This window comes from Uranotaenia lowii, chromosome 3, assembly GCF_029784155.1.
Source record: "Uranotaenia lowii strain MFRU-FL chromosome 3, ASM2978415v1, whole genome shotgun sequence".
In the NCBI taxonomy this organism is placed as follows: Eukaryota; Metazoa; Arthropoda; class Insecta; order Diptera; family Culicidae; genus Uranotaenia; species Uranotaenia lowii.
In genome coordinates this window covers 114,212,146-114,227,397 of record NC_073693.1, presented here as the reverse complement: position 1 = coordinate 114,227,397, position 15,252 = coordinate 114,212,146, and the positions used below count along the sequence as shown (strand labels likewise).

Genomic DNA, 15,252 nt, shown 5'->3' with positions numbered 1-15,252 from the left:
TAAATATATAAATTCAATGAAAATTTTTGGACCCAGAATTTATTTAAAATCGAATCTTTTGAAAGTGGACTTTTTTCAAAGATCGCGTTTGCGGAACCTCTAAACAGGATTTTTTTAGTCGGCCCCATACAAAAGTTTGTCTGTACATCCTAATCTAACATTTAAAGGGTGAGCCCCCAGATTCCCAGAAGTTATGCAATTTTGGTACACCCTAGTGTTCATCCGAGAACCAAATAGCCCATTCTCGCCAATTTTCAAATCTTGTACTAATTTTAAACTGAAAACAACTTCTTTTATCCATAGCTTTTTTCCCAAAGTAGATTTTTTGGTCTCATAATGATGTTTTTTTTTTGTCTCGTCAAAATGTTTCGAACCGTATATTGCACATCCGTTTACACCTGAAAACCCAGTTTCATTAATTTTGGAGTGTTTTTACTGTTGAAATATTCTTGTTTTTCTGAAAAAAAAAAAGAAAATTATTAGACAGATTTTGAATAATAATGGCCTTTCATTAAATGATTCAAAGCAGTTTATGATTTCAGCAAATTATCACTTCAAATTTATTGAATATTCTACTATCAAATGAAAACTATAAAAAATGTTCTTGCTTAGGCTATGAAAAACTTTAATTAAAATGATTATCTTTCGAACTGATCAAATGCGGTTTTAAATCGATTATTCTATCGCATGTTCTGTTATTTTCAAGGGTTTCGAATCAATCATATCCAGCGCACTATATAGAAAAAAAAATTTCCTATTTCAGAATCTAAAACCATACTCATGACGTACAGTTAAGAGAGAGTCTTTAATTAATAGTTAACGCATCCTATTGATTGGGATCGATAAAAATGTATTTTTTTTTGTTGATGAATGAAAATTACCCTTCATACCTTAGCTTTATTGAGATTGGTTCCAATTTCCGTTTTTTGTATGTTGTTTGTCCTATTGTTTCCTTTCTCTATTCAATGGAACTACGTAAATAGACAATAAAAATGCTTTCGATATTCATCAGTCGATATGACTACAATGAAGGTATGTTCTATGCATAAAACCATTCGTGCTCGGAGCTTTGCATTGTTCATTGTTGGGTTCATAATTAAAGCTCATTGCTCTCCATTGATTCATTACTTTTTTTTATATTCCTTAACTATCAGAACTATTAAATCGTTTCGTGATATTCGACTGAACGTACAAAAATCTTTCCTTCGACGATGATTCCAATCTAAATGTCGTATAAATGACTTTGACAATGAACAAAATTCTTATCGCTAGTTTTTTCTATACTGGCTACGCTAACAGTGATTGAAAAACAGGAGAAAATCGATGACAGAACAAAAATCAACTTTCCGATAAATTTTTAAACTTTCGTAACTCAGCATTTTTAAGATTTTTTTTTACATACTACCCAGTTTTTCGAAAAGTTGATATCGATTCGTATTCTACCGTCGTATGTGAAATTATGATTTTTTTCTCGCTTCCCGCGAAAAATCTCTATAATATCAAAAGATCTCTAATTTACGCAGACGTACCTATGTCATATTTAAAGGTCTCTAACACGCATACACGCGCACCCAAACGCAACTTCTATCGCTCGAAACTTGATGTGTGTGTTCGTTACACTGCAACACGTGCTTGGCGCCAGTCGGAGGGAGGAAGATTTTGCGAATCTCGTCGAGCTCGTGTTGGTGTAAGGTACTACCGAGATTATAACCTGCAAATTACAATTCGGTTTTTGTTGATGTTGTTTTTATAGTTTGATTCAGTCAGATTCAGAGTCGTTTCACCACACATCGAAAATAGTATTTTATCCACCGGAAAAAAGGAAAGCAAAGAGAAAAGAAAAGAGAGAAAATAACAGCCATTAGTAATTGATAGTCGATGGATGGAAATAATAATGAAAACTAAAATGTAATGTTCTTGCTCTTTTGCTCTGTGTGGTATTGTTGTGTTCAATATGCTTCGAGCAATGGACTGGGTCGATTCGTGTTTGTTTCCGGTAAAATTATTTTTCATCTTAACTTCTGTGGATTGGTGTAAATTTGATTCCTAGGTCGTTGATTACCGATTTCATAATTTTCAAGGTGAATATTTTTTACATCAAGTGAATGAATCGTCCCAGTCTAGTGTTTGAGTGTGTGTGTTTTTTCGATTGATTGATTAGACTTTTTACTTCTACTATTTGCGATTTGCTGTTGCTGTACAAATGTTTGCAATTACAAACCGGGCGTCTCTAATGCCAGTCCCTTCTACTACAGAACCCTGCACCTACTGATTGATGATGGTGATGCGGTGCCAATCAAGGTTAATGAAATCGGATTCCGGATTGTATTGATTGCAAGTAAGCAACCATTAACGTAAATGGGTGATGTTGAACCGAGATGGAACCAATTTGTAACATGAGTTCCTTCCTATTCGAGCTCTAATTTGATTTGTTAAATTTTCTATAGATTTTAACCGTTGCTCATCAATAGTTGTACTTTGAAAGTTGATTCGACTTAACTCTAATTTTGTTTTGAAACTATAATCACATTAAAAATATAAAACTAAGTAAAAAAATATATAGCACGTAAACAAAAACAAAAACGTATCTAGTGAAACATTGCATGAGATTGTGAACATTTACAACACTAAGTATACTACCTTTAGTTTGCTGTATCGCCAAAAGTTCATTCTGGTACGATGATTGATATTTACATTTTGAAAATGTGTAGATACCCAAAATAGAACATAAATGATGACATTCTCCAATGAAAGCGTGTACAAGACAACCGGATGTATGACCAAGATAGCTTTGCATGGGGACCAGTGTTCGGCATTGCTAACTAAAAAGTTAGCGGCGTTAATTAGATCGCTATCTCGGTCAAAGTTAGCGATCGCTAAATAAAGCCGCTAAATGTTGCGTTAAAGTTATCGATCTATAATAAAGCGCTAATCGCTAATCGATAGTAGAAAGTTTTGAAAAAGATAAGCAAAACACAAATTTTTCAGCCATTTTTAATTATAATATTGACTAGAAAAGTGGTTAAATGATATCAATAGGGGCAGTTATCGAACTTATTTTGTAATATTTCTGAACATATCAGTTGCGTCAGTCCAATTTTAGTTTTAGTTAGCGTATTTGGTGGAAAGTAAAAGGAAAAAAAATGGAATCAAATTTTTCAAAATATTCACCCGCTGTTTAATTTTTTTACATCAGTTAATGCAAAGATTCACTCTAGGTATATGGTTTGTTTTGTTCGAAATAGTTTTTCATCTTTTTTGACATTAATACAATTACTTTGTTTGGGAAATTTCAATTTTTCACAACTTTTTCATTTATTTTATATTCTAAGAAGGCTTATGCTTAAGACATAAATTCAAGTGAAGACAATTCAAAAAGACGCTCATTCCTAAGATTCCAGTCAAAATCGAGATCGAATAGCGTCTGAAATCAATCTTTAACGAAAATTTAAATACCTGATAGGATTTAAAATTTTAAATCTGAACGATGCCGAATTTATTATCTATGTATAAGTCTATGGCCAAATTAACACTTCAAAGAGTTAGCGTTCTTCAGTTAGCGGAACTAAAAATTAGCGGAACTTTCTTATCCGCTAGCTGAAGAAAAATATAGCGAGAAAATTAATTCGCTAACCGAAAGTTAACGGACTAATTAGCGATTAGCGGATTAGCGTTTTTGTGCCGGACACTGATGGGGACTATTGAAATGTTTGGATGACTAGAAATTGCTTGTTGATTAGAGTGTACATAAGACTGCCCCAAATTTGTATGAAAAATTTCAAGCTAGTGAAATGTTATGCGCTGCTGGCTTGAATTGATCCTAGGCCTAGTACAAGGTCTCATGCCAAATTTGGGCCAGATCAAATCACCGGAAAGAGTTGCTCAACGAGCCTAAAATTTGTATGGGATTTCGAGACATTTTGTTCAGGAGGAACACGAAAATCCAGTTTTACATGAAAAACTTTGGTCCCCTTCGGCCGATTTCCATTGGGTTGATCAATTTTCCGATGGACTTCAAAACCATAGGACTTCTCTAGCATAAGGTTGCCAGAATTTTTTCAGCACGTATCCGGACCGGACAAACCAGGCTATTTTCATCTAAAAACCTGGCAAAATCCGGGCATTTGATTTCAAAATGGTCTGCTAAAATCCTGGCAATATCCGGGCAAATTTGGTCAAAACTTAAAAATTACTCATCAAAAATCAAGAAAAAAAGTTGAAAAAAATTTTTTTCACCAAAATTTATCAACAGATTTTAAATTGTATTTTAGGTTTTCTTAAACATCTTTCATGATTATTTTTATAAAACTTGCTCAGAAAATTTCAATTTGGACGCATAAATAAAAAAAAATTTAACATAATTTGTTTTTTAAAGTGTGATTTGTGAATGAAAATGAGAATAAACCCGGGCAAAATTCGAACTTTTCCAATGAGATCCGGGCAACCGGGCCTTACTCTAACAGTTTCTTTTAACATTTAAACTATAATTTAATGCTGAAACACTCTTTTTTTGCGGAAAAACTCTCAGAAGTAGAGGTTTTTGATTACATACCACCCTTGTTCTACGAATACCTTTATAAACAATTTTTTCATTTTTATTCCAAAAATTGCTGATCCACATGAGTTGAATAACTTAACTTCAGTACTTTTTCCGTTGCAATTATTGAAAATATTTGTCGATTTGTTGTCATTTTTCCAAACCCCGCAATAAGACGTGTTTTACAGGGTGACAAGAAAGTCCTGTCACACTTGTTTTTTGGGGTCGCCTGTAGCCTATACGTTGAATCTCTCTGGTGCTATCTATATGTCAAATTAAAGGGCTAACTTTGCTGCCCATAGTGGCAGAGTTTCGTTTTTGTGCAGTTTGTGTACATTAAGTTGTGAGTGACAGAGTTGAGAGCAGCTGTTATCGCTGAATATGTGAGAGGGTTCAAACGCGGACATATATTCAACATATTCAAACACCTAAAACCGCTCGTAATCAACCGGAAATTCGTGTACCAGAACATAAATCGATCCTAGAGACCAGAGGCACCGAGGACAAGACACGATCTGGACGACCAAGATCTGTGAGAACTCCAAGGTTGAAAAAGATTATACGAGACCGGACGTGCGCGCCGCTTGCAACGACTTTCCGAGACGTCTGAAGCTGGTTCGATCAGAAAAAGGTGGTGTAATTCCGAGATATCGTCTGTGAAGTATCTTCATCAGTTACTGAATAAAGCTATGAAAGTCAGATTCGGATTTTCTTCTTATTCTTTGAAATATTGAGATTTTTCTGTGTGACCGCACTTTTTTTGTCACCCTGTATATTTCTTCATTTCTTCCTTACATAAAATCAATTTTTAAACGATAAATCAGAATGAAGGGAAATTTAAGATCTAACTGTCAATAGCTATTTTAAATCGAAAAACAAGGATATCTGACGGACTTTTTAAAGATGTAGCTTTTGGCAACTGCTTGTAAAACAGTTGCCATTAGTATTGATTCTTAGATTGACACTAGGCACAATTTTCCCGTATGTTTGGATAACGTGCCGCTATTAAGAATACCCCCATCTTGATACTTGATAGATTAACATATTTTGAATTATTCTGCGCAAAAAGTAGGTAAAATAAATGATTGGCTTGTAGTAAAATCCAGGCTAGCGAACGGTAGACAATGTGCTACTCGAGACCCCATTCACCCAACCTTTGGGTAGTGGTCATACCACCTTTTGTCTGCAACTCCGATTCTCTACCTCCCCGTGGTGCTAGCTGGGGTGCGAGCAACCTTAGCGGAGATCGGGTACCCAACCCCGGTGGATGCTTTGGTCGCATGAAGACTGAGTCAGGGGGCTTCGTACGCGTCTGTTCTCCATGTCAGGGGCGGCGTGCGGAGTGCAACAACGTCCTGGTGGTGTTCGGGACCCAAAACAGCAACATCACGACTGTCCTCCTGCGAGATAGTGGGGTTAGCTGCGGGCCTTGCGAGCTCGTGACTACAAAAAAACATAAGCAACGAACAACGAACAACAAATTTCGGATGGAAATCGGCAAAGACCCACGCGACGAAAATGGACTAGCGATTGGAAACTTGGAACATGGAACTGCCGATCTCTAAATTTTGAGGGCAGTACCCACGTGCTCTCCAACGAATTGAAGAGCCGCAAATTCGACATCGCAGCGCTGCAGGAGGTATGCTGGAAGGGCTCCAGGGTACGAACGTACCCAGATGGTCGTGCCATCTATCAGAGCTGCGGCAACACACACGAGCTTGGAACAGCTTTTATAGTGATGGGAAAGATGCAAAAGCACGTGATCGGGTGGTGGCTGATCAACTCACGAATGTGCCGGTTGAAAATCAAGGGCCGGTTCTTCAACATCAGCGTCATCAACGGGCACAGCTCTCACCTCGGAAGTACCGGTGACGACAAAGACGAATTTTACCCGCAGCTGGAGCATGAATACGACCGTTGCCCAAAACACGGTATCAATATCGTCATCGGGGATTTCAATGCTCAGGTCGGCCAGGAGGAGGAATTCAAACCGACAATTGAAAATTTCAGTGCGCATCAGCTGATCAACGAAAACGGCCTTAGACCTTAGGCTTTAGTACCTTTTTCCAGCACCACCTCCCACACAAGTACACCTGGAGATCACCGTACCAAACGCAATCGCAGATCGACCACGTTTTGATAGACAGCCGGCACTTCTCCGACATCATCGACGTCAGACCACTATCTGGTGATGGTGAAGATGCGCCCAAAACTCTCCGTAGTGAACGACACACGAAACTGGCGGCCATCTCGGTTAAATATCGCACGACTGAAGCAACCTGAGGACGCGGCAGACTACGCGCAATCGGTCGAAGCAGCGCTGCCGGCAGAAGGCGAGCTTGACGAAGCCCCTCTCGAGGACCGTAGGGATACCATCAAGACAGCCATCAACAGTGCTGCGGAGAACGTCATCGCTTATGTGGAGCGAACTCTTCGGAACGACTGGTTCGACGAGGAGTGTAGGAGGGCGATGGACGAAGAGAATGCCGCGCGGGCGGCAGTAGAGCAAAGAGGCAAATGTGGAAAATCACCGACAGCGGAAGAGGCAGCGAGTCCGAATTTTCCAGGAGAAAAAGCGCCGCCTGGAGGAGGAGGAGCTCGAGGAGCTGGAGCAGTTGCATCGTTCGCGAAAGTTCTATCAGAAACTCAACGCATTCCGCAAAGGCTTCGTGCCGCAAGCCGAAAAGTGCCGGGATAAGGAGGGGGGCATCCTGACGGGCAATCGTGAGGCGATCAAAAGGTGGAAGCAGCACTTCAATAAACACCTGAACGGCGCACATGCAGGAGATCAAGACGGTGGGGGAAGGTACATCGCCGGCGTAGCCAACGACGTAGAGGAGCCACCCTCAACGATGAGTGAAGTTAAGGAAGCCATTCGCCAGCTGAATAGAAACAAGTCGGCTGGGAAGGATGGCATCGCAGCTGAGCTCATCAAAATGGGCCCGGGCAAGTTGGCCGATTGCCTTAACCGGTTTATAGTCCAGATCTGGGACATACAACAGCTACCGGAGGAGTGGGAGGAGGGGGTCATATGCCCCATCTACAAGAAGGACGACAAATTGGACTGTGAGAACTATCGAGCGATCACTGTCCTCAATGCCGCCTACAAAGTGTTGTCCCGAATCCTACTCCGCCGCCTAACGCCACAAGCAAAAAGATTCGTGGGAAGTCATCAGGCCGGCTTCATGGAGGGACGGTCAACGACTGACCAGATATTCACATTACGACAAATCCTCCAAAAATGCCGTGAACACCAAGTCCCTACGCAACATTTATTCATCGACTTCAAAGCCGCATACGACACGATCGACCGTAACGAGCTATGGAAAATCATGGACGAGAACGGCTTTTCCGGGAAGCTGATCAGACTGATCAAGGCGACGATGGATGGAACGCAGTGCTGTGTGCGGATTTCGGGTGAATTGTAGAGTTCATTCGAATCGCGCAGGGGGCTTCGACAAGGTGATGGTCTATTCTGCATGATGTTCAACGTGGTGCTACGTGGTGTTATTCGACGAGCGGTGGGCGAAATGCGGGGCACGATTTTCAACAGATCCAGTCAACTTATCTGCTTTGCCGATGACATTGATATAGTCGGCAGATCATCTGCGGTGGTGGAGGAGATCTACCGCAAACTGAAACGCGAAGCAGGAAGGATTGGGTTGATGATTAATACGTCCAAGACGAAGTACATGCTGGCCTGCGCATCCGAGACCGACCGAACCCGCTTGTCCAGCAATAACAAGGTCACGATCGACGGCGACGAGCTGGAGATAGTCGAAGACTTTGTCTATCTCGGCTCACTGGTGACGGCAGACAATGACACCAGCCGTGAGATCCGGCGGCGAATTATCAGCGAAAGTCGTGCCTACTATGGACTCCACAAGCAACTGCGGTCGAGAAGACTTAGCCCTCGCACGAAGTGTAACCTGTACATGACGCTCGTTAGACCGGTTGTTCTCTACGGGCACGAGACATGGATATTGCTCGAGGAGGACCTGCGTACACTCGGAGTATTCGAGCGACGAGTGTTAAGAACCATCTTTGGCGGCGTACAGGAAAACGGAGTGTGGAGGCGAAGGATGAACCACGAGCTCGCGCGACTCTACTGCGAACCCAGTATCCAGAAGGTGGTGAAAGCTGGCCGGATACGTTGGGCGGGACATGTTGCGAGAATGCCGGACGACTGCCCTGCAAGACGAGCGGGGGCGCAACGAGCGAGGTGGTTAGACCAAGTGGAGCGTGATCTGGCGAACGTGGGGTGCCCGAGGAATTGGAGAACGGTTGGCATGGACCGAGTGAATTTTAGGAATTATGTTCGTCAAGTTATGTCGTGAGACGGAATGCTATGTAAATAAAAAAAAAAAAATGTTACAATAAAACCATTTTAAAAATTGCATGCATAAGAAAAATCTTCATAAAATAATATTAGAACTCAAAAGAGCCAATTCTATTAATCTGTGTTACTTGGGATGACATCGAGCATATTGTTTAGTTGTGTTAGGTTCATCTTGTCGCCAGAACAAAATTTTGAGAATTTCTTAGGGCCCGAGAAAAGCATCCAACGTTCCAGTGAAAGATGTGCTGGCTGTGAAAGGCTGACTACATGTTTTAAATCTACTCTTTCCTTAAAGCAATCGATTTTGGTCAATTATTCTATTTATTTTCATATTTCCAATTCTTATCATTCTTCTCTCTTCTGAAAAAGTATTAAGCTAAGCAAACCATTGAAGATGAACTAATCCTTGAGAAAAAAGATTTATTAAAACGAGTTTTGCTCCTTTAAACTTAGCGGTATGAGCCGTTTCAAATAAAGAAATTACAAAAAATAACTATATGTCAAAATTTTCAATAAAAGATCTGTTGACAGATGAAACATCGCTTATCCGACCCCGGAACTCTTCCGTCACTTTTGTTTTTACACCTTATCTCCGGTAATTAAATTTTACACTCAATCTGGGTCGGTATGCACATCCTAAGTAGGAAACTGCCTCATCCTCAACCCATTCCAAGAGTCAAGTCGGTTCAAGTTGCAACAGAGAGCCCCTTTAGAAGCAAAATGGAACGAACTAACTCTCACAGCCAGCAAGGACCTTTCCTCTAACCCTACATCTTATAGCCATGTCCTTTTGCCGTTCATCGTAACTCAGTTTAGTGCCAGGCAGTTAGTACAAATGCCATAAACTGCTGATGGGATACCAACTTTGGCCTAGCTAGGTATTTACAGTTCAGCACCAGGTAGCTCAAGTTGCAAAGCGTGACTAATTAGACCGCTGTGATTAAACTACGTGCTAATTTATGCGATTAAGCTCGGCACCACAATCGGTTTGTTTGCTGTTTGGATCGCTTGTTTGGCAATGAATTTTGATAACCGCCATGAAATTGACAAATTGAAACTATCTGGTATGTCCAGTGGAATTTCAATTAATTTACCTAAACAATTTCTAAAAGCTTGAATGATTAAAGCATTTTGTTCCTGCTTTGATTTTCGGGTTTTGAACTGTCACTATAAATGACATCTTCCTTGGAACGCCATCTTTTCCACGGTACATTTTTCCCTCCGAGAAACTTTTGATGGCATTTTATTAATCTGCTATAATACCTAACCCAAAAGGACCGGACTGTTTGTGGCTTTTCGGGAGCAGCCTATTCAATAAACGGTTATTGATTTCGAACCTTTCATGCCTGTTTTCTATTTTGGAAAAGCGCCCACCCACCCACGCTTTGCTCCGATTGATGTCCTGCGATCTTTGATGATACTACCTATGTTTCCCTTTAAAAGCAATCTCGTGAAAATTAAGTTTCGGATGGTTCACATAGAAGGTTAAGCAAGTTTTTACGCAATTTTAAAGGATTAATTTTGACGAAGAAAAAAAATAGATTTTTAGAACCTAAATTTAATAACCTCAATTTTCTTTAGCAAAAAACCTGAGAAAAAAAAGCAATCACGGTGAATTCTCCTAAACTCGAGAACGCTAACCCCTCCCGGTGCTACTGTTTCTGTCATTTTGAGCCGAAAAAAAGCCCATAAAGCAAATTTGGTGGCACCTTTCTTCCGTTCTTCCTTCCTGGAAACAAGAAAAAAAAGAACAGAGATTATGAAAAAGGTTTTTTTTACGGGACGATATTAAAAGTAGGGGAACATGCCCTATTATGCGCCACCTAAGCGAATCGCTGATTTTCTACGTATTCCACGTACAAATTGTGTTAAAAATGGGTGTAATCGTTGAAGAAAAGTGTTTTCTACAAATGCCTATGATTTTGTATTACTCAAATTGCTATAGTTGCTTCAAAAACTTGATTTTTAAAAACCACATTTAAAGCAACAGAACAAAACTGTGTTGCAAATACGCGCCGCTGTGTATTCAATACGCGCCTAGCAGCCGAGCACACCCGAAAGCAGCCGAAGACCGAAAACACACCAATACTTACAGACACTTTGACTGAAAAGAAAACCAAAATGGACTAATCATAATTTTAAAAAAATGGAAAAGTAGAATTTTTGGGCTGAATTAACGCTCAAAATATGGTTTTAGACTTTTTGTTCATTTTCAATGAAAATTGGCCTTTTTGAAAAATTTATAATATTTTCAGCCTACTACGATTGGCGCGTTATAACGAGCGCATGGGCCGTGATAGAACATACCCATAAAAAGCATACCTTAGCGAGTTCAGTATGATTTTTTAGCATAAAATCATAGTTTAGATTCATCTCTATCGATGTGTCAGAAAATATTGTCTTATTCGTTTTTCTCTGCTTGGTGACACCTTATTGAAAGTGTTTAAAAATTTAGATCGAAATGAAGTAAAACCTAAATTGTGAAATTATCACGACACAGGGGCATTTTAAGGGAAAATTCATACTTGCCAGGGCGTATCACAGCATTTAAAACAAATTGGTAATATTTTGCAGGCTTAAAATGTTTCAGAATCTTCAAAACAAGGATGGCGCGTATTAGCCACATGGGGCGTTATATGAACTTTTCCCCTACCCATCCTACATATCAGCGTAAAAGGTCTTAATTGTCCTTTTGGACGGGATGCGGCTAGACGAGTTTCAATATTTGGTTTATGCAAAAAATTATTACTGAGATTAAGGTTTATTAAATTTAACAACTTCAATTTTCAATTTTTTAGCTAAACTATGAATATTGTTCCAAATATTCTTACTCTAGTAACAAATTTATCGAATGCGTTCAAATAAACGCTGATTTAGGAACAAGTTATTATCCGGAATCTTATATCCTCAATACCTTTTTTTTGCGAAATTATTACAGTATAGGTTGTCCCACAAATCGAGGTGTTAAACTACATCCGACGCACACAGGAGTAAAATTTAAAACAGGCTATCAAAACTATTTTCTGTCGAAACTATACGCTTTAGTCCTAAGTGCCTTCGAGGCAAATGACCAACTTTACAATGGCTATAAAATTAGTTTTTTTGAAAAATTTATTAATTCACCAGCAGTTAACTTAGCTTAGCTTGTTTGACTTCTCATATCCACCTTAAATCATTGAACCCGAAGTACTACAGAATACAATTTCACTTACAATAATAATTTATAGAGAAATTTTTCATAACTATCTTTCATTCATGCACTTCGAATTCCACGATCGCTAGCGTGGCTAAACAGAACAAGTTCCACATCGCCAATGGTTGCTACTCCGTGATTAATAGAGGCCATCAATTTTGAACAAAGTCCAAAAGAATGTCGCTTGGGATTAGCAGTGCATTCTCAGTGTTTAAAACTGATGCTCTCCACTTTATTAAATGATTAATAAAGGCGCCGGCCACGTCCTAGTAGTCAATGGGGGAAAAGGAAGGAATTTTAGTTTGATACTCTTTAGGTTCAACTAGCAACCTCTTGCTCCTGCATAATCCAAAAATAATTTTGAAATAGTCAGAACCAGAAATAGTTAGTGTCACCAACTATGGGAACCGTCTGTACGTCTGCAAATCTATATTCAAGTATCCAAGGAAGGGTTTGTGTTAGTAAGAGAAAGGTAAAGATTAGGATCCATTTTGGTAAATGGTGCGATCATGTTTTCCTACACCTCCTATGCTCCTAGACATTTCGTAAGGAAACTCCTACTTCTACGAGGCATTCGATAAACGTTAAATAAATATATATTGAGTGAAGTGTTGAAGGAAAATTATTACCACCCACATTTCAACCTTGACAAATAAGCTTTTTCCCTAACAGTGATTCCTGTTTAATCAAAGAATTTGCAATAGGTTTTTCTGGTCAAAGAGGAACAATATTTTGAATTAGAGAATTTTTTCATAATATGCAGGTACAAATTTCTCTAACTGTTTTTCATGATTATAACCATTTTGAAAATTCTTCTATTATTTCTTCTCCTTCCCTGTGAATTTCATTGCAAAAAAATACAAAGTAATGTTTAAGTATTAGCTACTTTTGAGAAAAAAGCAGTACCTTTTATAATCAACTTGAAACAAATTGGATAAATGAAATGAATGAAGGAATTAATCTAATTAAGGTAAGCTCATATAATAAAAATCTTCATATACCTTCTTATTCTATCAATGTTAACATAAACGGATTTTGAAATAAAGAATGATTCATCTCGGCGGAATCTTTATAGAGCAATGATAAAAATAAGGATAACATACAACAGAACTTGTGATAAAAAAAATTGATAGCTGAAAGTGAAAATTATTTTGACATATGAAAAAAATAAAAAAGGTAACACACGTGACAAGATTGAATTTATATGGAAATCAAATAAATTAAAGCAGATGATAAAAAATATCTACCAGTTTCAGCAATCTTGTCTTTCACAAAAAAAATTTTTATTCTTAAGATTACCAATATTAGTGAAGAATAGCAACTTACTTTCAGTTCATTGATTTCATGAATTGATAATTGAAAAAATTATATTTCATTTCAGAAAGATGTTTCATGTAAAACAGAGACTACGATTTGTTTTCATGGAAAAAGAAGTACATTTCTAACAAAAACACAACCCGAACTTTTAATTTTTTTGAATGTATGTGATACGTCGTGTGTTATTTGTGTGAATGTATGATATTAACAAAAAATTATAGAAATTATTTATATGATATAGATTTTTAATACACAAAATGGTTAAAAAATGAAAAAAAGTCGAACAGCAAAGCCCCCTCACACTTTTTTCTTAAATCCTGGCCTTAGAAATTCAATTGTGTTCTCGAATTTTGCAGACCATGTCAAGTATAAAGTCTTGTTGACGTTTATGTTTTAATCACTTTCCCTATCGAAATTGCATTTTTAGATATTTTCACAATTTTTCTGCTATCAAACCATAAATTTGAACTTTTCCTTAATTAAAATTCAAATAAAACAAACTGCATTTCTGAGAACAAAATCCATAAAACTGGAGTAATTTGACTCTGCCTTAAATTCAAAGTTGAGTTTGATGTCCATTTAAAATAATGTATGAGGAATGCAAATATTTCATCAGAAAGAATGGAACGGGCTCACCAAACCGGGATAACCAGATCAATTGTCGGCTATGTGGGCCTATCTAGTCCATTTCTTGATGCTTTTTTGTTGATCGATTAGAAGACGCTTCGTGTGCCGAGAGCCAGTTCCATAAAATGTAGCAGTGCCGGGGTCCAAATAATTGAAATTAAGTAAACTTCTTGAGAATGTTTTAAAATCTCCATATCCGGATTGATCCTATGATTCGATTTAGCGTTTTTCGATGCTAAACAAAAAACCTTCGAGACAATTTTCGCAGCGCTGTCAAAAGCACGACCAACCACTAGTTTTACTCATGGCCAACTCCTTTATTAATTCACCAGCAGTTAGTTAGATAAACTAACTTTTTCGATATCCATTTTGGGGCTATATTGTCTGACAAAAGTTTATAGCTTGTACCAATTCTGCCAATTTTGCAAAAGAAATTATTACTATATTAATAATCGTTTCAAAATTATGACAATTTAAAAAAATATCACTAATATTCAGTTTTTTCAAAATAACTTTTTTGCGAGTGATTTTTTTTATATAAAATATGTTCTAGAGAGTTTAGGAAACAGTAAAAATGCACATTTTTGCTGAACTTTTTAAAAAACTTTAAAGCTCAAACGAGATATTAACATCCAATTAAATAATTAAGTGCTTTTTTCTCTAGACAATAGTTCCAAAATGATTATAATTTTAATGGCATGTGCGGCGGAATGAAAACTAGAGAGAATTTATTTTATAGGAATTTGAAAGAAAGGTGGATAGACAGGCATTAGTGCGCCAGTAGGAGAAAGCTTGATAGGTGTTGAAATTTTAGGCTAGAGGGCATGTTGATGAAAAGCTCCCATGAATTGCTCCCATGAATTGCTCCCGCCTTTGCTCTACACTAGCTTACTATACATGAGAAATTCAGAAAGAGAATTCCCATGTATAGCGAACCCAGTGGTTTGAGAGCTCGTCTGAAGTGTGCGTAAAAACACGCTCTCAAACCACTGGGTTCGCTATACATGGGAATTCTCTTTCTGAGTTTCTCATGTATAGTAAGCTAGTGTAGAGCAAAGGCGGGAGCAATTCATGGGAGCTTTTCATCAACATGCCCTCTAGCCTAAAATTTCAACACCTAACAAGCTTTCTCCTACTGGCGCACTAATGCCTGTCTATCCACCTTTCTTTCAAATTTCTATAATATAAATTCTCTCTAGTTTTCATTCCACCGCACATGCCATTAAAATTATAATCATA

The 15,252-nt window shown here is 38.2% G+C and overlaps 1 protein-coding gene across 4 annotated transcripts in view; it reads right to left on the bottom strand.

The window, feature by feature from the left end:
- Nucleotides 1-563: 563 nt before the first annotated feature.
- LOC129756948 (uncharacterized) overlaps nt 564-15,252 on the bottom strand; it is a 608,072-nt gene continuing 593,383 nt past the window's right edge. For 2 of the 4 annotated variants that reach the window (XM_055754020.1, XM_055754021.1), the window contains exon 10: nt 564-1,711. In XM_055754020.1, the coding sequence (XP_055609995.1) occupies nt 1,705-1,711 (7 nt within the window). In that variant the 3' untranslated portion in view covers nt 564-1,704. The remainder of the gene's footprint in view (nt 1,712-15,252) is intronic. The other 2 variants (XM_055754023.1, XM_055754022.1) reach the window with 2 other exon arrangements.